This window comes from Xenopus laevis, chromosome 9_10L, assembly GCF_017654675.1.
Source record: "Xenopus laevis strain J_2021 chromosome 9_10L, Xenopus_laevis_v10.1, whole genome shotgun sequence".
Lineage (NCBI taxonomy): Eukaryota > Metazoa > Chordata > Amphibia > Anura > Pipidae > Xenopus > Xenopus laevis.
In genome coordinates, this window is record NC_054387.1 from 49,068,981 (window position 1) to 49,093,123 (window position 24,143).

Sequence of the window (24,143 nt, forward strand, 5' to 3'; positions counted from 1 at the left end):
ATGCTTTAATAAACAATAGAAATTGGATTTCATGTTTAATTTGAAAAGTACTTTTATTATACAGCTTTTTGTGTCTGGGTGACAGGTCCACTTGTTGTTGCAAAGTGACACACTATAATGTGTAAAATACAACAGCCATACTGACTGAAGGATCTCTATTCTAAGCATTCTGTGTAACTGTTGCCAAAATGCTTTTTTTTTTTTATATTGGAAAGTGCTAGGGATTCTGGGCCATCAATAATACAAACTAGGATGTCTGTGCGGAGGCTTGTGGGTAACGAATCCTGGCATTTTATACATCACCTCCTCATCACAATTTGCTATGACCAAGTAAAAACAAGGTTATGGATTAGGGCGAGCAGCAGGCAGTAATTAATCCAGAAACCTACTTGACACGATATCCACTGGGTATAACACAGATAACAGAGCAGCAATGAAGCACGAATATTTTGATGTAAAAAACAGAAAATAATACCGTGCCTCTTTGCCTGGCAGGGATTATCACAGTGCCACCTTTTTTTAATTCTCTTTGCCTTAAAATCATCTTAATGTTTATGTACCTGCATCAATTCTCTCAGAAAAGAGACATTTGCCCAATCACTGAATTAGGATTATTTAAAGCAGCAAAAAGATTTTCAGCACCCAGACTAATAAAAAAAACATTTTTAACCCAAAAGGTGGCAAAGCGATCACCTTTATATAGGAACTAACTCAGTACTGGCGGATTTCTAGTTGCGTTATAAAACGTCACCATTGTTAGTATCAATGCCATGTATTTATACCCACCATTGGTATCTAATGGGTTTGGTAGAGGTCACTACATGGGCTTTAGCTTATCGCAGGGAGCAGTAGCACTGTGTAGCACCAACCTTCCACTCCAAACAGGCCAGCTGCATTGCCACCGCACAGCAAAGTCAGTTTAGACTGAAACAGCATTTCACTGAACATTCTGATTGGCCAGGCAAGCAGTGATAGTGGCAGGAAGCAGTAGCTGCAACACATACTGCAGTTTGCCATTACAGAATCCCAAAGCTGCAACTGCAGCAGCTGGTTGTACAGGCACAAACCTGCAACTCCTTTCAATGTTCTGATTGGCTGCGCAAAGCTCTTTCAGAGGGCAAAATAGTTTCCAGAAACTGACAGGTTTATGTGTAAAGGACCCAGAAATTTTTTGCATGTGGCACCAGGGGAAATTTCCGCTGTACTATTAACTTCCTGTTCAAATAAAGTCTGGCAAAAAGTAAATGAAATCAGAGGGGGTCCCCCATTCTAATGGGCAAGAAAAAACAAAATCACATGATGCCATCATACCCTGGGCCACGACCTGCAGTAGGATAGCGGGTAAAGCTTTTAACGTGTTCTTTTGCCCAAAGCATGTATTAGCGTTGTTGTACCTTTAACTCTATTAACATCAGGCTTATCCAGGACTATATGAAGAAATTCACCAGCACACAAGAATTGTGTTAGCAGGGCAAGCTTTGCGATTGGTTAATGCACTACTGCATTAATTGGTTAATTCACTACTGCATTAACAGATTGCAAGGGCTTGCCGTGCTAACGCAATTCTTGTGTAACGGTGAAATTCTTCATACCTTGGATGTGAGGTGGCCGATTCTTCTATCACTGAGCACCAAGATAAGACTTCTGGGTATGTAAGGTGTGCGGTTTCTCTAACCTTGCTTATCCAGGACTATAGTCAGTCCAATAGATTTCATGTACTTAATATCTACAACAGACAAGTAGCTCTCTGGGTTATGGATAAATCCAGCTTTTGGTTTGATCCAGACCCCACCATGCGCAGGACAGTTATTACAAAACAGAAAGGACAACAACATGGTTCCCATAATGCATTTCTCTTGGCTGGAAAGGAATCCATAGTGATTCAAGGCTACCGGCTAGAGATCCACAGGAGTAATACAAGGCAGCAGAAGAGGACATGAAGTGGCTCCCATCGACCTCTAGGAGGCAGTTGTCAAGTCACAAGTCACTTTACCGTTGCATAGAAAACAGTAACAGCCTGGGGCAAGCACCAGAACCCAGGTACCATCACCATTTCATATCCAATCGGGCTGCACTCTGGGCACTGGCTACTATTTTGGTATGCAGGGTCTGCTTGGTTTTCTGGGATTCAGCTCCCTGTAGCCAGTCCTCATATAAAGCTTGTATGTGCGGGTTGGACTCTGGGTTCTGGATTGGGACACGTGTATACACTTCCTCCATCTCGTGCAGTAATGCCCGCTCTACCTTTCCATCCATCGTCTGTGCTTGTCCCTTCCCATTCAGGCATCCTGATGAAAACAAATGTTATTAATCTCATATTAGAGTTATTAGGATTAATATAAGGAATAATGACTAACTGCTATATTGTATTCCTTAAAGGAAAACTACACCCCCAAACAATGTAGGTCTCTATAAAAAGATTTTGCATAAAATAGCTCATTTGTAAAATCCTGCTTCACATAAATAAACCATTTTCATGATAATATACTTTTCTAGTAGTGTGTACCATAAGGTATTCATAAATAGAAAATTGCCATTTTAAAAAATAAGAGCCGCCCCCTGGGACCATACGATTCACATGAGCCAATTAACAGACAGAGTTGTGTCTTTTGCTTCCACACTTCTTCCTGTTACAGTTAGAGCTGTAGTATTTCTGGTCAGGTGATCTCTGAGGCAGCACACAGACCATCCGAAATGGTGGCTCAAGGCAAGAGATGTAAAAGGGCAATATTTACTTAAATATATAGACCAGTTTGGCAAGATTCTTTAATATGTATAATATGTGTGTTCTGTGCCTCTATATTTTATGTAAACTGTGCTACAAATACTTGTTAATAAAAGATGATTCTGTGCATTACCTCCCGGGCAGGCCAACACTTCAACAAAGTGATAATGGAATTTCCCCTTGCGAAGTTTAAGTACCATATTCTGGATGTTCCGGAAGCCGTATGCAGCAGCAAAACGCAGAACAGTCTCACCGTCCTTCTCTAAGGACACCTCTAGAAAGTCTTTGTTCCTGCAAAGGATTATAATTTCACATTAATCCAGGATTCTGCCTTTTTCAGCAGGATTCGGTCGAATCCTTCTGCCCAGCCTAACTGAATCCTAATTTGCATATGCAAATTAGGGGTGGGGAGGGAAATCACATGACTTTTTGTCAGAAAACAAGGAAGTAAAGAACGTTTTCCCCTTCCAACCCCTAATTTGCATATACAAATTATGGTTTGGATTTGGTTCGGTATTCGGCGAATCTTTCGCAAAGGATTTGGGGGTTCGGCCGAATCCAAAATAGTGGATTCGGTGCATCCCTAGTTATTTGGATAAGAAGTAGAAGTGAGAAAAATTAACCTAAGAGAGACACTGGACTGGATGTGACACTATGTAAAAAAACTGTGAGCTGGACCCCCTACCTCTCATATAACCTACATAATAAGGGATTCATACTTACTTTGGGGATTTTAGACCTACTAATTGCTGCATATGTTGCTATATAAGCAAAGTGTATTCAGTCCCTGCAAGCTTTTATACCAGCAAAGTGCTGATACAGACTAGAAGGGACTGGATTCAAAGGGAATTCCGCCCCTACTAGTTGCTGTATAAGCAAAGGGAATTCAGTCCCTACTAGTTGCTGTATCAGCAAATGGAATTCAGTCCCTATTAATTGCTGGATCAGCAAAGGGAATTCAGTCCCTACTAGTTGCTGGATCAGCAAAGGGAATTCAGTCCCTACTAGTTGCTATATCAGTAAAGAGAATTCAGTCCCTACTGGCTGCAATATGAGAAAAGGGAATTTAGTCCCTACCAGCTGTATATTATCAAAGGGAAATCAGTCCCTATTAGCTGCTTTCAAAGTAGGTGAATTCAGTCCCTATATGCTATTTGCTAGACATAAGGTTTTTCATTGCTAGGAATGTCTGTAGCCTAAGCACTGCACACTTCAAGGTCAAAACTAGAAGTCAACAGCTGGAACCTCACTTTAGTGCCTTGTAGGTGATCTCTTGCACATCCATGTCAAACAGCTCCTTTGCCGCATGCCGGAAGACGTGTGCCAAATACCCATCAGAACTAGTGCCTTCATGGCGTACAAATACACAGCTTGTTTCCCCAAACCTGACAGAGAAAGAAAGGCAGTTACTCAAGAGCAGAAAGTATTTGTACTAATTTAGCTATGTACATCTAGCAAGAACTTCGCTATGGGAAGAAATTTCCTTTTGTCTTCTCTAATGTACAGTTAGGTCCATTAATCTTTGGACAGAGACAACTTTTTTTTCTAATTTTGGTTCTGTACATTGCCACAATGAATTTTAAATGAAACAACTCAGATGCAGTTGAACTGCAGACTTTCAGCTTTAATTCAGTGGGTTGAACAAAAAAAAGATTGCATCAAAATGTGAGGAACTAAAGCCTTTTTTTAACACAATCACTTCATTTCAGGGGCTCAAAAGCAATCGGGCCATTAACTCAAAGACTATTTCATGGGCAGGTGTGGGCAATTCCTTTGTTATTTGATTATCGATGAAGCAGATAAAAGCCCTGTAGTTGATTTGAGGGGGGGGGGGGTGCTTGTATGTGGATGATTTTGCTGTGAACAGACAACATGCGGTCAAAGAATCTCTCCATGCAGGTGAAACAAGCCATCCTTAAGCTGCAAAAACAGAAAAACCCCATCTGAGAAATTGCTACAATATTAGGAGTGTCAAAATTGACAGTTTGGTACATCCTGAGAAAGAAAGAAAACACTAGTGAACGCAGCAACGCAAAAAGACCTGGACGTCCACAGAAGACAACAGTGGTGGATGATCACAGAATCATTTCCATGGTGAAGAGAAATCGCTTCACAACAGCCAAATAAGTGAACAACACTCTCCAGGAGGTAAGCATATCGATATCCAAGTCTACTATAAAGAGAAGACTACATGAAAGTAAACACAGAGGGTGCACTGGAAGGTGCAAGCCACTCATAAGCATCAAGAATAGAAAGGCTAGATTGTACTAAAAAATCTAAAAAAGCCAGCACAGTTCTGAAAAAACATTCTTTGGACAGATGAATCCAAGATCAACTTCTACCAGAATGATGGCAAGAAGTATGTAGAAGGCATGGAACAGCTCATGATCCAAAGCATACCACATCTCTATAAAACATGGCGGAGGCAGTGTGATGGCTTGGGTGTGCATGGCTGCCAGTGGCACTGGGACACTAGTGTTTATCCATGATGTGACACAGGACAGATGCAACTGAATGAATTCAGAGTTGTTCAGAGACATACGGTCTGCACAAATCCAGCTAAATGCAGTCAAATTGATTGGGAGGTGTTTCATAATACAGATGGACAATTACCCAAAACATACAGCCAAAGCAACCCAGGAGTTTATTAAAGCAAAGAAGTGGAATATTCTTGAATGGCCAAGTCAGTTACCTGATCTGAACCCAATTGAGCTGCATTTCACTTGTTGCAGACTAAACTTCGGACAGAAAGGCCCACAAACAAAGAGCAACTGAAAGCTGCTGCAGTAAAGGCCTGGCAGAGCATTAAAAAGGAGAAAATCCAGAATCTGGTGATGTCCATGAGTTCAAGACTTCAGGCTGTCATTGCCAGCAAAGGGTTTTCAACCAAGTATTAGAAATGAACATTTTTTTTTTCAGTTTTTTAATTTGTCCAATGACTTTTGAGCCCCTGAAATGAAGTGATTGTGTTAAAAAAAGGCTTTAGTTCCTCAGATTTTTATGCAATCTTTCTGTTCAACTGCATCTGAGTTTTTTCATTTAAAATTCATTGTGGTGATGTACAGCACCAAAATTAGAAAAAAGTTGTCTCTGCAGAATCTGTTACTGGTTTCCTAATGTAAGACTTTGGCAATCAACAACTGGGCATGAAATGATTTGTCTTTTTAGGATCTACAATTTCCTAAAGCAACATTTCAATTTGCCTTTAACCACTGAGGCCTTCCCAACCTGTTGGAATTCTTGCCTTGTGAGAAGTTTAAAGATAATCTGGGGAAAGAATTGATCACCATAGCAGCAAATCCTGCACCATCCACCCAGGATTTTCCCCATGAAATAATGGAAATCAAACCAGGACAGGCTCAGAACACTAGCAGCTAACAATCTACTAAGGGTGAATGAATACAACTGTCTAGTGAGTTTATTGCCATAATGCTATTTATCCTCTTTTACACGCAGAGGAAACAACATGGCAGTGGCTACATTTCCAAATTACAGCCAAGAGATCAAAAGTAAAGGGGATGTTTTTACTTTCCCTTTAAACATTCCTAACATCTTTAGTCCCACAATCAGCCTTGAGCCTTGTCTGCCTAACAATCTGTGATTTTTCATACACAATCTCCCCACACAAACACGGAGCAAGGATTCCCAGGGCTCACATTGGGAGGTATTGCCATAGACAAAGTCAGGCTTGCTAAGAGATAAGGTCTTTTGGCTGACAGAAATGACCACCCAGGAGACAGAGCTTAAACATGTAATCAAGCTGCCCAAAATGTTAGGTTACATTTGACATTAAAGAAGAGATTTCACCACAAAACAACCACAAGAGACAAAGGGAGGTTTATTACATGGGAGCGACAATGGGGGAAAAAAATAGAACTTACAAATTTTCTAGTGGGAATTCCACCACCTCTTTGACAGAAATATTCTGCTGTTCCATGATTTGCATCACCTCCCCTAGGACAGTAGGCAAGGAGATAAAAAAGCAGGTTCTTAATAGGGTTCCTGTTTAGGTGTATGGCATTGCCTGGAGAATACAGATTTAATTGCTGTGGTTGGTGACTAAGCAAACAGGGAGCGGGCAGGTACATTCCCATCATCCAAGAGCTATTTCATTATTTAAACACAGACAAAACAATATATTTTTTATGTAAGGAAGAAAGAAGGCACCTGAGGTCAGAACGCAGTCAACATCCCGACAGTTATACAGCTCTGTATAGTAATCTTCCCGTAGGGCCTCCAACTTTCGGTCATAACAAGGAGCCACCATCAAGTGGAAGATTTTGTCAGGAGAGACATTCTGGGTGGAGAAAGCACATAATTAGCTTTTACTCTCAATGAACTTAAGATAAAATAAATAAAGTGAATGTAATGGTCAGCACAGTTATGTGGGAAGGTCCTACCTTGCTGGAGGCAAAATATCCCTTCACAAGTGATCCCATGATCTGCTGTGGGGATTTGGCGGTGCAGATGTGAGGTGTTACGGAGTCCCCCAGAACTCTTTCTGCATACTGTACCCACCCTACAGTTAGAGGGAAGGGTAAGAAATGAATGGGTATCAGCAATAAAAATATTCTCCCAGCTGGTGTTCATGGCCAGATTTTACAACATCATTGTTTTCCTCAGAACATGAACACTTCAAGGATGAGCCCAGAGGAGAAATGGAGGAAAGTGTATGTACACAAAACAGCAGATTTAGCTGTGCATCAGCAGTTTCTCTTCCTCAACTGGGTGCATATGGTGATGCGTGTGGTGATTGATGACACACACAAAGATGGAAAAAGAGGGCGGAGAATGTTCTGTTACTAAATTTGAGCCATTATGAAACTATGAACCTTACATGAAAGAGTCAGTGTACTGTTCATACAAATCTTATCAAAACAACAGACATAATGGTTCACTTTGTATAGGTTTTATGAGCATGATATGTATATCGGCAGCCTTCTATCTACTGGCTGTCTGAGAATACTGGGAGTATCAAAGTTATAAGAGAAATAGCATTGTTGAGAAAACATATACAACATTTAGCACTCTAGCTATTGCAGAACTACCACTTCCAGCTTGGTGTGCTGACAGTGGTATGTTGGAGTTTATTTAACAGCTGGGGTAACAGTCACCCTGCTATAGTTCCAGGGGTACCCAGGGCACAAATAAGCACTCACCCCAAATCTCACCCTAATTGGCAGTTAGGCTGGGCCTTCACAACTCTGTCAGGAAAATATAGGGTTATATAATTAAGCAATGACTATAAATATGTCATTCAGCTCATTAAGAATGTATGGTAAGGTGTCATCGAGATAGAGAAGGAAACATGATCTGAGTGATTGGGGGGGGAAGGGGTGAGAGCATGACAGTGCGAATTCTGCTCCTTCCCTGCTTTGTTTTTGGAGTGAACCAGTCATTAGATTCACCCACCAGCTCACACCCAGGCCTATGCTTTACTGGCACAGCTCACATTGGCACCACACTCCTACACAGCTTGCAGAACGGAGAAAATTGATTCTTCATTTTGGAGGTGAAAAAAATAAGCACCTTTGTCAATGGTCATAATTTTATGCAATGTTTTTTTTTCCATTTTTTTTTGACATGTAAAATACCCTGCGCCTCTCTTTACCGAAACATCATTTCCAAGTGATTGTAATGTGTTAAAGTCAAAAACAAGGGCTGAAAATACCACAAAGGAGCGTCTGCTGCTGTATAATTTGTCGTAACTGCTACACTCAATAGATCAGTTGTTGTTGTGGTTGTGCCAATGGCTTTTAGAGATGCCAGTGTTGTAACTCAACAGTAACCATAAGGCTGTAGTGACCAGGAGGGAGAATCTCTAATACAGACTAGTTGTGCTCTGCTAGTTGGAAGATTTTAGTAGATGACGCTGGGATCTTTACGGACTCCATGCATACTTTTCTATGCAGTTGAGAATTTCTCACCTGGGCAAGCTGAAGCAAACATGGGGAAGGCATGCTCGTCCTGGGTTTGCCTTCTAAACCTCTGGATGAAGTCTTTCTGAGTCTCCAAGATACTGAAGTCGGCGGCGATGGTTGTGTCCAACACATGGTGCACTCCTGGGAATACAATGACAAACAGTATATGATACAGTCTGTGCATTTCCAGATTTACATCTTGCACAATAAAAAGGGATACAAAACCTCCCCCCTGCAGATTTGTGCTCAGGAAGGTCTGTAGTGCTGGCAGCCAATGAGCATCCCCCACTTCATAAGAAGACTCATTACAAAGCTGCCTGGCAAACTTGTCCTTTAGGGCTATGGCACACATGGCATTCTCATTCACTCTCATCATATCACGTCTAGACTACTGTAATGCTCTATAAATTGGCCTTCCCCAAAGATGTCACCTCTCCAGTCCATAATGAACACTGCTGCCTGGCTTATACACCTCAGCAACCGCTCCTCCTCTGCCATGCCACTCTGCTAATCCCTACACTGGCTTTCACTACCATTCAGAATAGAATTCTAATTAATGACCCTGACATTCAAAGCACTTAATAACTTTGTCCTACCCTACATCTCTGAACTCATCTCTCTATATACTCACCCAACCGCTTACTACGCTACTCTACTGACCTGCTACTCAACTCTTCTCTCATTACCTCCTCACACGCTCACATTCATGACTGTGAAAGGGCTGCACCCCTCCTCTGGAATGCTCTCCCATGGTCTGTCCCGACTTTCTCCCAAACTTTCTGCTTTCAAAAGATCTCTTAAAACTCACTTATTTAGAGATGCTTACCCTTACTCTGCTTAACTACCAAATGCAATACCACATACAGTACCACATCTCTCACCCACTTAATTCTGATCTTGCCCACTCCCATACCTTGTGTCTTATTCCCATCCCTTTGGATTGTAAGCCCTTTTGCACAAGGCCTTCCTCACCTTTTGTACTGGTTGTGATGTATGTAACTGCATATGTTCTATGTATGTAATTCATGTGATTTAGTTGTATAAACACATTAACTTTACAGCGCTGCCCAATATTTTAGCGCTCTATAAATACATAATAATAATACTAATAAATTCCACTGTAAGCTTGCTCTGTCCCAGAGAACCTGTTTTAGCAGAGAAGTCACATAACCCAACTGCTCACCGAGGCTCTTCAGAAAACCACAAAGTTTCTTGGACGCCTCGCAGACAGACAGATGAAACTTCACCGCAAAATAAGGTACCGACTGCGGACTGATGGACGCCACCACCAACTTGTGCAGCGATGAGTCGCATTTCTGGAGGGACACAAAACACAGATTGAGATCAATCTGTCTGGGGCAGAGAGACACAAGAGAAACAGCCGACCCACTCACCTTGTTACGGTTCAGGACTTTAAAAAGTTCTTTCTGGTTCTGAGCAAAGATTTTAGCCCCCTCCTCTGATGTCACACAGTTGCCACATGCCAGGCAGTCACTCAGGAAGATTTTAGCCTCGGCCAGCTGGTGGAACTCACTTTTCTGTTGCAGAAATGGTATAGTATGAGGGTACACACTCCATGTCTGCATATATGCATTTAAACATATAGGTGGGTAATGTGATGATACAGAACAATCCTTCCTTGCTTATTTGAGTGGGGGCAGCCATACTGCTTTTCTATTCATTCTGCAAGGCCTGCAACCAAATTACAACCTCTGTGGTTATAAATAGATTCTGTTGTTGCCTTTGAACACTAGGCAGATATTTGCAAAGATTCAACCCGGATAAGCTGAATAATGCAGTGTCCCATTCTAAGTATATTTTTTTATCATTGCTTTTTTTTATGTCTCCATAATTAAAGGTGAATGCCGCCACTCATAGTAGCCCTCTTAAGCAGGAACAAGCCATATAACAGCCCCCACATAAATCTATAAATGCACATACATGAGGAAGTCTCCAACGTACACGGAGGTAGTTAACAAAATACAACTCCAAGCAGCCACTGTACGGCCATCAAGGAATATTCAGTGTTATTTTGCAGAAACATCGGATGGCACAAGATGTAACCATCTTTATTTTATTTGGCTGCTTTTTGGTATTAAGATATAAATAGGCTGTATCATATATACCAGCTGTAGGGGGATCAATGTCACAAAGAGACAGCGGACTGTAGAATTTGCTAGGAAATACAGGGACATTGCTCATTATCAGCAGAGAGTGTCAGAGGAGGCAGACAGTGAGAGGGAGAGATAAAGTTGGGGCGGGTGTGTAAAGCCATGAGCTTTCTGCAAGGACACAGATAAAGAGCTATCGCTTGATGGGACTGTAACCCAACCACTCACCTCCTCTCCGTCTGCCAGAGCCATGGCATCAAGGATTTCTCCATTCTCCTCTGTCTTCTTCTTCTTACTACATTCCTGTAACAGATACCAAAGCCCTTAGTGTATTATCCCACTGTCTCCTGAAATCATCTGCACCCCAGCCTCTCTGTCCTCAGGAGACATAGAGAACCCAAATATTTAGTGAAACTGTCACATCAGGAAAAATGTAACTCCCTATTGTAAATTAGAAAGATATTAGAAGTCATTGAGGGGATATTTGAACATATAAGGGCCCAAGGCTGCTGGCTGAGTAATACGGCGAACTCTGAATATCACTCATGTATTATAAAGGATAATGTACCCCCTATTGTAAATTATAAGGATATTAGAAGCCACTTGAGTTCTGTGACCATATAAAGGCACAAGGTTGCAGGCTGAGTTATACGGGGAACTCTGAATATCACTCATGTATTATTAGGGATAATGTACCCCCCTACTGTAAATTATAAAGATATTAGAAGTCACTGAAGGGATATTTGAACATATAAAGGCACAAGGCTACAGGCTGAGTTATACAGGGAACTCTGAGTATCACTCATGTATAACAAGGGATAGTGTACCCCCTATTGTTAATTATAAGGATATTAGAAGCCACTGGAGTTATGTGACCATATAAAGACACAAGGTTGCAGGCTGAGTTATACGGGGAACTCTGAATATCACTCATGTATTATAAGGGATAATGTACCCCCCTACTGTAAATTATAAAGATATTAGAAGTCACTGAAGGGATATTTGAACATATAAAGGCACAAGGCTACAGGCTGAGTTATACAGGGAACTCCGAGTATCACTCATGTATAACAAGGGATAGTGTACCCCCTATTGTAAATTATAAGGATATTAGAAGCCACTGGAGTTATGTGACCATATAAAGGCACAAGGTTGCAGGCTCAGTTATACAAGGAACTCTGTGTATCACTCTTGTATTATAAGGGATAATGTACCCCCTACTGTAAATTATAAGGATATTAGAAGTCACTGAGGGGTTCTGTGACCATATAAAGGCCCAAGGCTGCAGGCTGAGTTATACAGGGAACCCTGAATATCACTTATGTATTATAAGAGATAATGTACCCCTACTGTAAATTATAAGGATATTAGAAACCACTGAGGTATTGTGTGACCATATAAGAACTCAAGGGTGCAGGCTGAGTTATACAGGGAACTCTGAGTATCACTCATGTTTTATAAGGGAAGTTAAAGCAAGGTAGCATTTTAAAATGTATATTAACAACATTTCTATTATAATTTAGGGCTGACTATCCCCGTAATATAAAATAATTAAAAATACGTTTAATTCTAAATTATACAATAAAATAAATATAAAAAATGTCCCTTTGGGCAACCAAAAACAGAAAATGAAAATAAAAGTAATGAGCAGAAATGTTTAAACTTTTACATTCCCAGTGTTTAATGGGGATTTTTATAAGGGAACTCCCTAATGAAAGAAATGTAAATTCTCAGCACCTTTCCAATATACATTCATTAGAAACATTCCAGTGTTCTCCCAAGGCCGTTTTAGCCGGGCGCATCCCTATCTTTTTACCCCCCCCCCACTGCATCAGTGGGTTTAAATGATTTACAAATGTAACTACTATTGTGAGCAGGTCTGTCTAGCTGTTTATAATTTCTGCACTGCTGGTTCTGACTCTTGCACAGCAAGCTAGCACACACATGCTCACATGAAATCTCAAACAAGTCACCTAGCATTACACAGTGACTAAAGTATAGAATAGAGAAAAATTAAGTTAAACATTTGCTCAACTAACTATACAAACGATAGCAAAACCTCAATTTTACATCCACCGAGTTTTGCCTCATTTTACACTGTTTTTGCGGTCCCACCAATATATAAAATGTGTAATAAATTTCCCTGATTTTATACCATTTGTTTTGATCCCCTGAAAAATGTATAATGGAGTCCTGCACGGGTCCATTTTTTGGAACCCGTACCAGCAACCTGCATTCTTACCCGCTTGGACCCGCAAGTGCCTTATCTGCAACCCGGACCCGATGACCATCAACAATCAAGAAGTGCTGTCATTGTAAACCGGAAGTGACATCATCAGAAGTAGGCGTGGTCAGGAAAAAAAATCGCTATTGAGAAGACCCGCAGAACCTGCTTCTATACCCGCACCCGGAACTTCTACCTGCAACCTGCAGGGTACCACAGGTTTTTGTGGGTAACCAAAGAGTACCCGACCCGCTGCAGGACTCTATGTTGTTCTTTCTAGTGCAGGGATCCCCAACCTTTTGAACCCGTGAGCAACATTCAGGAGTAAAAGAAGTTGGGGAGCAACACAAGCATAAAAAATGTTCTTGGTGTGCCAAACAAGTGCTGTGATTGGCTATTTAGTAGCCCCTATGTGGATTGTCAGCCTACATTGAGGCTCTGTTTGGCAGTGCACCTGGTTTTTATACAACCAAAACTTGCCTCCAAGCCTGGAATTCAAAAATAAACACTTGCTTTGAGGCCACTGGGAGCAACATCCAAGGGGTTGGAGAGCAACATGTGGCTCACGAGCTACTGGTTGGGGATCACTGTTCTAGTGGTATCACACTATTTGAGCCAACTTTCTAGAATATTCTAACTAAAAGCATTGCTATTGGTCTTCAAGAAAACCCTTACATGCAGTAGGGTAAGCGACTGTAGGGTTAGTGACCCCCAGCAGCCAGACAGAAAACTACAACAATAAATACATTTATTTCAAAGCAGCTTAAAAGGTCAGTGAGCAAGTAGAGCATAGTAGATGTTAGTTACAAGGAGATCTCTTTATAGAACAACTGTTTGCAGTAGACTGTGCTGTACGACCAAGCACTATATACAGTACATAAATATAATCTGTACAATAACCCCCTAATATAATTGGTCAAGTCGCATAACATAGCGCTCCAGCTTTAAGTGGTATCAGGATATATTTTTCTGGTCTGGGTATACCAACAGATATTTTAATTTGCCCCTTCACAGTGGCAGTATTTTTTTTTTTTTTTTTATGACAGGCAATATCACACCTTAGTAAACATGGCAGTTCTCACTTTAACTCATTCTGATGTCCCTGGGCTGCCTCTAGTCCAATGCCAGGCAATGTGTCAGACAAAGAGAAACCCAGAAATGTTAAAATCTATGGCACTTGCATGCTGGTACTTTTGTAACAGTGCAGTAGGTTCTACTTTTCACCGGAAATAAAGGGTTAATAATCCAGGTTGCCGTTGGTCTTTAGAACACGGAACGTAGCCGATTCACTGCTAGCACAGATAAGATCTTGTGCAACTATGCCTGTTTGTAAAGGGGGCTGGCAGATCCAAATTCTGATATCTATGTACTATGCATTTTGGTTGGTTGGGGGATTAGGCAGATAACGGCCAGTGTAGAGTCCGTCCATAGCTGAAGAAGTAAAGAGGAGCTGTGCCAGATATGTATATTCTCCTTTATGCCTGTAGAGCGTGGGATCAATTCTGGTCTGTTTTTCACCTCTTCCATGTCCCAAATACCTTTCCACTATCTAACGGCCAAAGTTTGATCTCCTATAGGTATAGAGAGCATTGTCTCCTGACTTTACCGACTGCCTGGCATTAATATTATATTCATGACATCCCCCCCTCCTCCTCTAATGTGTCACATATCAATGTCTGCCTTGTTTATAGATTCTAAAAGCAGCAGCTGCCATTACACTACAACTCCCACAATCCCCCTTTAACCACAGAGCGGGAGGGTCATGTGCTGAAATCACACAGATACATAAGAATATAATACATTACATTACAACTCCCACAATCCCCCTTTAACCACAGAGCGGGAGGGTCATGTGCTGAAATCACACAGATACATAAGAATATAATGCAAAATAATGACCAGCAACCAAGGATGAAAAATAGCCTGAAAACATCGAACTACAGTATAGTTGTAGGTCAGTAACAAGTGGGATGGGCTTGTGTCGCTCCAGAGGGCACTGAACTACAACTCTCAGCCGTGTGACCGTCGGTGGGCGTTGAGAGTAGTAGTTCAGCCACATCTGGAGGGATGCCCTTGATATTAAAATAAAACCTGATTGAAAGCCACACAGAACAAACAATAACAACGAATAAAAACCGAGAAAACTAGTAAAACATTGTCAAAAATGTACACCCCCCCCCCCTCCTTAGTCCTAAGGATTAAAGCCACCCCCATGATATAGACATATACCGTTTTGGTGCAGTTTTCACACTTCATCTCCGCTGTAGGGCTCCCCCTTTGCCTCTGCTTTTTACCCCAGACTGGGAGGAGAGGGGGTGACCTGAGGAACAAGTGGCCAGAGAAGCACCGAGGCCACACTACCGCCGTCTGTCACCCTGTGGCCTTTGTTAAGATACCTGCCCACATTTAGCGATAGACGCGTCACCTGGCCAATCACAGCTAGGAGTGGGAGCAAGGGCCTATCGTAGTTTAACTTCCGCCCTTCCCACGTTACACAACAAGGCTACGTGATCACATGATTCTTACAGACTCAGTTTCTCTATCGCTGGAGAATCTATCGTTACCTAGGGGCGCCCTCCGGTGCTGAGATAAAGAAATACACGACCTCTGCGTTGCGTCCAGCGTCCCAGCATGCACCGCGGCTCAGACTCCCTTGGCAGGAAGCGCAGTTCCTCCCAATCAGACGGGTCAGAGAGTAGAGCCGGGAATACACAGATAGGTAAGTCATGTCTGGCCAGCTGAGCGGCTCTTTTCATCGTTTTATGGTTGTTTATGGGGCTGCACAACAGGAGTGGGTAGAGCCTTTACTGTCTGCCTATGTGTGTGTGGGACTGTGTCCTGCATTCCGTCACATTGGGCTGCGGTGTGAGGATTCTGGGCAATACAAGATCAAATAAAACTCCGATAAGTGTGGGTAGTCTGCGATTTGTGAATGCCCCCCCCCCACAAGGTCGTACATGAACTGATCAAGGGGTGCAGATGAGCTTGTGCAGAAGGGGGTTCCGGAAAGTCTGGGGGTACAGCTCAGTTGCTGCTGAACTAAGCTACATGATAGTCCAGTAGTACAGCTCAGTCCCTGCAGATGGGGAATACAGGAAAGTCTAGGGGCACAGATCTGTCTCTGCACAAAGTGGCTAAAATACAATTTTCTGGCTACAGACTAGTTCCTAAAGGCAGGGAATACATGAAAGTCTGGGGGTACAGATAGGTGCCTGCACAAGGGAAGACTTTGGGTATGTGCCTTACTGTCAGTACAGGAGAACTCCTGGGACTGTGTATAAAGAGATTGGTGGCATGTAAACCTGTTGGACATTTGTGTGGGCAGATGGCTAGTAAATGGGACCCTGTGGCATGTAATAATGTGCACTGCAATGGCATACTGCTCTTTCTTAACCTTGCTGTTTGGCATTTCCTGTGTGAACTGCCTGGTTTTGCATTCTAACTTCCCCTTTTTTTAACCTTTTCCACACCCCCCCCCTCCTTTCAAAGCCCAATACAAGGTTTCTGTTGCTCAATAAAACTCAGTGGCATGGAAATAAAGGAATGCACGCGCATCACGGTATTTGCATACTTGTGAGGAAGGCGGTGTTCCTAGAGAAAGAAAATCCCAGGTTCATTTCAGTGGGAGAAAAAAAAAGGGGGGGAGGGGTTAGTATAGGTAAGAAGTTACTCCCTCTTCCAAAAATATAATGACCTCATTAAAGAATTTCAAAAACAGCAATTTATAAAAGTAAAAAAATAAATTAATTTGACATGGAAAAGAGACCTAACGAGTTTTGTGCCTTTATGGGCACTTACTTATAGAGCCTATTAGCGCATAGTACTCAGTTTGGCCATATCACACCATATTCAATTGGGAAATAGAACATATTCCCTCCGAGAAACGCCTATATTTCTTTAATGAGCTAAGGGACCCTGACCAACAGATGGTCCTTTATGCTGGGTCTCTGACCAAAGGTTGGCTCTTCCAAGGTGGACCTTTGTCATCATAGGTTGGACCTTTAATGGGGACAAGATAATCGGGGGGTACAGTACAGTTCCTGCAAAAGATAAGTATGTGAAAGTCTTGGGGTACAATTCAGTTCCTGGTCCAAACCTTTGCCCTCGGGTGACAGTACAATAAAAAATCTTGGGGTACACATCAGTTCCTGCACAATGGAAGGATATGAAAGTCAGTGGAGTACAGATCAGGCCTTAAAGACTGGGAGTACATGAAAGTCTGGTGGGTACAGATGGATTCCTGCCGAAGGAAAGTACAGGGAATTCTTGGGGTACGAACCTTGTTTTAAGGAACTGGCATTGCTTGAACCTGTTGTACTTTTGTGTGGGCAGATGGTTAATAAATGTGATAATCTGGATACTGTTGTTTCCTAACCTTGTCTGTTTGGCATTTCCTGTTTGAACTGCCAGATTTCACATTTGGACTTCCCCTTTTCTAATCACTTCCCCTTAACCTAATACAAGATTTCTATTGACGACATGGAAATAAGGGAAAAACACGTATCATGGCATTTGCATACTAGCAGGCAACGAGGAAGAGTGACTAGCCCTGTTTAAAATAAACTATGATGACCGTATGCCTTTAACGTCTCATTACTGTAAATCTCTTTACTGTGCCAGTTCCCTGTCTCAGCCGGAGAGCTCAAGCCATGTATATGCAGGTAGAGAGCCGGACAGGAACCCTCTTACACCTAAAGAGGAATCCCAGCATACGGTCCTGGTCGCTTCTGGTGGGTGAGTTACCCTTTTATTTTTCATACCAGCACAAAGCATGGTGATAAAAGCTCCCAGAATTACGTGGGGCTGCATTATGCTCATTTTGAGGTGTGTAGCTTCTTACTGTCCCCAAGATATTTAACCAGAGGGGGGGATTTTCTAGCCTGGTGTTTTCTTTCAGTGACTGTTAACTCTTCTCCTTCAGGAATCTTATCTGTGGGGCTAGCCGCTGCCTACTACAGTACAGGTAAGAATCCACACTCCAGCTGTCCATGCCCTTCATTCCTTTTCTACAGAAGCTGCCATACTTAATACCACATTTTCTGATGACAGATACCTGGCTTTGGAAGCTGTTCTATGTGGCTGGCTGTGCCTTTGTGGCTCTTCAGAACTTGGAAGACTGGGAGGTGAGTGGCATATAAATATCTGACGTTTATTATACAGTCATACGAAAAAGTTTGGGAACCCCTCTCATCCTTCATAATAATTTACTCCACTTTCAACACAAAAAGAAAACAGTGGTATGTTTTTCATTTCCCAGGAACATGAGTCCTGGGGTGTTTTCTGAACAAAGATTTGTAGTGAAGCAGTATTCAGTTGTATCGAATTAAATCAAATGTGAAAAACTGGCTGTGCAAAATTTGGGTACCCTTTTAATTTTGCTAATTTGAAGGCATGTAACTGCTCAATACTGATTACTGGCAACACCAAATTGGTTGGATTAGCTTGTTACGCCTTGAACTTCATAGGCAGGTGTGTCCAATCATGAGAAAAGGTATTTAAGGTGGCCAATTGCAAGTTGTGCTTCTGTTTGACTTTCATCTGAAGAGTGAAGCATGGGATCCTCAAAGCAACTCTAAAAAGAACTGAAAACAAAGACTGTTCAGTATCATGGTTTAGGGGAAGGCTACAAAAAGCTATCTCAGATGTTTAAATGGTAAGTTTCAACTGTAAGGAATGTAATCTGGAAATGGAAGGCCACAGGCACAGTTGCTGTAAAACCGTCTGGCAGGCCAAGAAAAATACAGTATCGGTGTATGCGGAGGAGTGAGAATGGTTACAGACAACCCAAAGATCACCTCCAAAGACCTGCAAGAACGTCTTGCTGCAGATGGTGTATCTTTACATTGTTCTACAATTCAGCAAAATTTGCACAAAGAACATCTGTATGGCAGATGTGAAATAAGCCCTGTCTTCACTCGCGCCACAAACAGTATACATACAGTTGTATGCAAAAACTCATTTGGACAAGCCACAGTCATTTTGGAACAAAGTGCTTTGGACTGAAGAGACAAAAATGCTAGTTCAGGGACTGGGGCCCTTGTTAAAGTCGAGGGTCAGATGAATTCAACCCAATATCAACAAATTCTTCAGGATAATGTTCAAGCATCAGTCACAAAGTTGAAGTTACGCAGGGCAATGACCCTAAACACACTTCGAAATCTGCAAAGGCATTTATGCAGAGGAAGAAGTACAATATTCCGGAATGGCCGTCACAGTCCCCTGACTTGAATATAATTGAAAATCTAAGCATGCTTAGCAGCGATCAAATTTAACTGAACTGGAGACATTTTGTATGGACAAATGGTCAAAAATACCACCATCCACTCATCAAAGGCTGTAGGCGGCATCTAGAGGCTGTTACATTTGCAAAAGGAGGCTCAACTAAGTATGGATGTAATATCTCTGTTGGGGTGTCCATATGCACCTGTCTAATTTTCATTTGCATATTTTCTGTTAATCCAATAAACTTTGTCACTGCTGAAATACTACTGTTTCCATCAGGCATGTTCTATATTAAAAGGAAGTTGCTACTTTGAAAGCCAATGCTAAACAAAACTCCAAAGAATTAAGAAGGGTTCCCAATCTTTTTCATATGACTGTATATAGTATTTTAGGCTAGGGCCACACAGGTGATGACATTTTGCTAAGTGGCCCTATTTAGCCTGCGTTAGTGTGGATAAAGGTACACTGGAAGACATAGGTTTGTGGTGTTTACTTATTGCTACAGTACATTTTTTCACAAAGCAGAGGCCCCGTGCTTTATGGCTGAGATTCTAGCTATCTTTATAATCGAGCATTCTGTCACAGTGACACAGATCCTATCTGATACCCATTGTAAGCAGCAGTCCTGTCCTGCTTTATGGCTGAGATTCTAGCTATCTCTATAACAGAGCATTTTGTCATAGTGACACAGATCCTATTGGATCCCTATTGTAAGCAGCAGTCCTGCCCTGTTTTATGGCTGAGATTCTAGCTATCTTTATAACAGAGCATTCTGTCACAGTGATACAGATCCTATCTGATACCCATTGTAAGCAGCAGTCCTGTCCTGCTTTATGGCTGAGAATCTAGCTGGAAAGTGATTTTTTTTGTAGTCTGATGTGCAGGAGGAGAGGCAAGGTCATGTAGAAAGGGAAAGTGGAGTTCTGCCTTTAAAGGAAAAACCTGAAGAGAACCTTCCTAGCCATCACGATCAGACACAGACTAGGGATAAAGAGGGTAGTGGCTGGAAGACAGTTGGCTCAAAATCAGAGAACAGTAAGAGGGGAGGATGGTACTGAGGCCAGACCTAGAAATCTCCAATAGATTTGTTCTGAGAAGGACGAACTGAAGAGAAGGAAGAAAGACAATAGTAAGTTAAAGAAGGTTTCCTCTGCAGTTCATCCCCAGAAGGGGGAAGGGAGGAGGAAATGCAGGACCAATCTACCTAGGGTAATTCTGAGGCTGCATTGGAAGGAATAGCAGAGGGAAAGAAAAGGAAGGGCAGGATAGAGGATGAGGAGGAGTGAGAGTCCTTTTGTGAAGAGATTTCATTTCAATTGGATAAAGGCTGTTCCTCAGGTTTAGGGAAGTTTCAGTATAAGAGGAGTGGGGAGGAAGTGTTAGGAAAACATCCCCAAGATGCCACAGAAGTCATTGAACTTCCAAGGGCGTATCAACAATTTAATATCTGAATTTGTTTAATAAGCAAATGTGATTATCTTTTGTTTGTTGTGTTTTTGATTGTATCTTATTTCTTGTTATTGATTTTATTATTAATAAAATTTCCTATCTGATATCCATTGTAAGCAGCACTCCTGTCCTGCTTTATGGCTAAGATTTTAGCAATCTTTTATAGTGTAGATTCTAACTATAGTTTAGGAAACTGAGTTCTGCTGGGATTTTTTTAATTGTGTGTCATGGTTATACTCTGCCTGCAGGAAGCCGTTTTTGATAAAAAGAGTGGAAAGGCCATTCTGACTACGTACAGCATATACAAGAAACTACTGACACTCTGCAAAGGAGGACAGGATCAAGGTGCGCTTGAAGCTAAGAAGTTTGATTTTGGGGATTATGATGAAACTTGACTGGGGGTGGAAATGTGGGAAAGATGTAAGCAATTATTCAAGGTGACAGTAGTCTGTGTGGGCAAGATCAGGGCATAAATAAAAATTTATAAAGCCGACTTGCACTCATTAGCTTCCTTTTTTTCTTCCCCCCCTGTCCAGTGGTGGTACTCTTAAAGGAGATCAGAGACGTCAATGTTGCAGAAGAGAGAGTGCGCTATTTCGGGAAGGGTTACGTGATCGTCCTGCGCTTTGTTACAGGCATCTCCCACCCACTGACCCAGAGCGCTGTGCTAGGGGCGAGAAGGTAGTATAATAGCTTAATGCTTGTAGGGCCAACATAAATAGATATTGTGCTTCCTAGTAATCCCTCTATAGGGTTATTGGCACCCAGAACCATAATTGTGCCTCTTGGTAGACATTTTCCACTCTTTTTACTTGAACACGCACATCTAAAGTGTCATGCCAGATATGCTTGTAATTTTGGTGAAGTTCCAGACAAAGATCTAACTATAATGCAGATGTGGCAGGGTTCGTTTTGGACTTAATACTATTAAAAAACCAGTATTACAAACAAATGCCCTTAATGCATTATACATGTTCACTTAATTTGCGTGATAGTTAAATTATACATTAGAGCCTAAACAATCTGACTATAAATGCTAAACTTTATAGTGAACTCACTGTACCAGCCCAGAGATTCAGCAGACCTATAACTGTAATGATCCTGTATTAGTATATGCCCTATATATGTATAAGCAGTTCCTACTTTATTACCTAATTTTTTTTCAACAAACGTATGTATTGTTTGCTTTTTAAGTGACGTTGAAGCCGTGGCTAAAGAGCTGACAAAATTTTTGGAACTTGACCTTGTGAGAACCCGGTCCCAAGCAGTGGAAGAGAGTAGTGACAGCGAAAGTGACGGAGCCCTGGACAAGCAATAAGTGCCTGCTGCAAGAGTTTGGGAACTTGCTGGCAGACCAGTATATTTTTGAGAAAGCGGTTATCCCAAAGCCAGCTGGTTTCAGCGTAAGGCATTCCACTGATCATTACAAGCTAGACTAGAAAATTCTTTGCATTTGATGACATCGCAGACAAAATTGCAGGGTAAAAGAAAAACTTTTGGTCTTTTATAAATACGGGCATTTAAAAGGAACGTACCTAAAGTGTCCTGAACGTTGGCCATAAAAGGGCCAGGATAAGCGGAGGATTCAGCCTCATCAAGTCAAGTCAGCAGCTTACTAGCCCATGTACGGAGTCTTCCCAGCGTATATCGTCTTTGGGCCGATATCTGCCGGGCAATAGTTGCTTGGGCCTCCTGATGCTGTCCTCTCCCAATATTGTGATGCAATCTTCAACCTAAGGGCCAAAATATTGGACTCCAATTTAGCCCAGTGTACAAAGATCCAATCAAGACTGCTTTCTTCTGCATATTAAGAGTGCCATCATTAGTAATCTTTATCCTCCAAAGTCAATATAGTGTAGTGCATTACTTGCTAGTGAAACAGAATCATGTTTTTTTTACTTTTTATGATACAGGCATAGGATCTGTTATCTGGAAACCCATTATCCAGAAAGTTGCATATTACAGGAAGACCATCAATCATAGACTCCATTTTAATCAAATTTAATTTTTTAAAAATTTCCTTTTTCTCTGTAATAATAAAACAGTAGCTTGTACATGATCCCAAATAAGAGATAATTAATCCTTATTCAGGGCAAAATTATCCTATTCGTTTTAGTTGATTTATTTAATCAATTCTGGATACTAGGTTCCATACCTGTATAGAACAGGGATAGACTGCAATTGCAGATTTATTGGCTACTGATTGAACCCTCTAAACTTAGGACAAAAAAAAAAAAATGGATGGTATTTAGTGAAGTCCGTGGCAGAGCTGGTCACAGCCTTTCATATAATGGCTTGGCTGGTTTGGTTTGATTGGGTACTGGCTCTACTAAAAACTGAATGCTGTTAAGAAAAGTGTTATTGTTGTTGTTTACTAAATCCTGTTATTCAATAGAAGCCGCAAAATGAGGGGTGGATGCAAAATTTTGCTGCAGCCCAGGTAGTGTGAAAGGTTTTGCAGACCTTCTTCATTGGTATGGCTTCTATCCATGGTACTGAGAGTGGAATCCACTTCCTGCATTTTAAACTACCTATTATATTTAGATACTATTAAAAAAAATTGTAAAAAAAAAAAAAATATATATTCTATAATGACAATTCCTGTGTGCACGGTGATACAATAATAATATAAGAGCTTGAAATGCATTTCTTGGAAATTTTATAGTGGGGAGAGTCACTGTAGCCCACAAAAGGCTTAGTACTGAATGCCAGCGAGGAAATTTGCACTCCAAATATCAATGCTCTTCTTCAATCATACAAATGTCATCACTTCAGTTGGATAAAATGGAATCCCATTACCCATTCCATCCCTTACCCACCAAAACTTGCAGTGTTCCTACTAATAATGGCCTTCCATATAATGGCTTGGCTGGGAGAATCCAGGGACCAGTTCCAGAAGGATTTGGTACCGGCTCTTTTAAAAATCCAAATGGTATTTAGAATAGTGTTTTCTTCATGTGTACTAAACCCTGTTCTTTTTCAGTGGCTTATGGCCATGGTACGGGAAGTTGGAATCCAATTCCTGCCTTCTTAACTACCTATTATACTTCGGTACTGTTAATATTATATAGATAATAGCCATACCTGTGTACTTGGAATGTAGTTCTTGAGAGATTTGCCCTTTTGAGTATGAGAATAGGAGTGACACTGTATGTGACAGAGGAAACTTGCAGTGGGCAAATATCAATACGTTTCCCCAATCATAGGAACATTATCATTCCCATTGGATAAAATAAAATATTCCATTCCTTACCCCCATAAACTAAGTATTTCCACGTACGTTTACTGTATTTCATGCAGCAAAAAGGGGTATTTGCACATTTGAAATTTAGGGGCAGATTTATCAAGGGTCAAAGTGAATTTGAGGGAATTTTCAAGGTAAAAAAATTCGAAGTAATTTTTTGGATACTTCGACCATCGAATAGGATACTACGACTTCGATCGAACGATTTTACTTTGATACTTCGATGGCCAAATTCGGTGAAAAATAC

The 24,143-nt window shown here is 41.4% G+C and overlaps 2 protein-coding genes across 3 annotated transcripts; one reads left to right on the plus strand and one right to left on the minus strand.

Moving 5' to 3' along the window:
- Window positions 1–34: 34 nt before the first annotated feature.
- Window positions 35–15,677, minus strand: narf.L (nuclear prelamin A recognition factor L homeolog). Of its 2 annotated transcripts, none has more exons than XM_041575618.1 (11): window positions 15,546–15,677; window positions 10,986–11,060; window positions 10,041–10,184; window positions 9,830–9,962; window positions 8,653–8,787; window positions 7,126–7,244; window positions 6,893–7,022; window positions 6,607–6,679; window positions 3,976–4,110; window positions 2,859–3,016; window positions 35–2,288 (listed from the first exon to the last, which is right to left on the minus strand). In XM_041575618.1, exons 2-11 carry the CDS (start codon window positions 11,007–11,009, stop codon window positions 2,047–2,049), a joined length of 1,293 nt encoding a protein of 430 aa, XP_041431552.1. In that variant the 5' UTR covers window positions 11,010–11,060; window positions 15,546–15,677; the 3' UTR covers window positions 35–2,046.
- On the plus strand, window positions 15,619–22,890 carry cybc1.L (cytochrome b-245 chaperone 1 L homeolog; the record flags this gene model as incomplete). The annotated part of the gene is given in 7 exon segments (NM_001095474.1): window positions 15,619–15,700; window positions 17,602–17,715; window positions 17,903–17,944; window positions 18,031–18,104; window positions 20,901–20,997; window positions 21,189–21,333; window positions 21,847–22,890. Coding segments are annotated over 6 exon segments (567 nt in total). The 3' UTR covers window positions 21,971–22,890.
- Window positions 22,891–24,143: the final 1,253 nt, after the last annotated feature.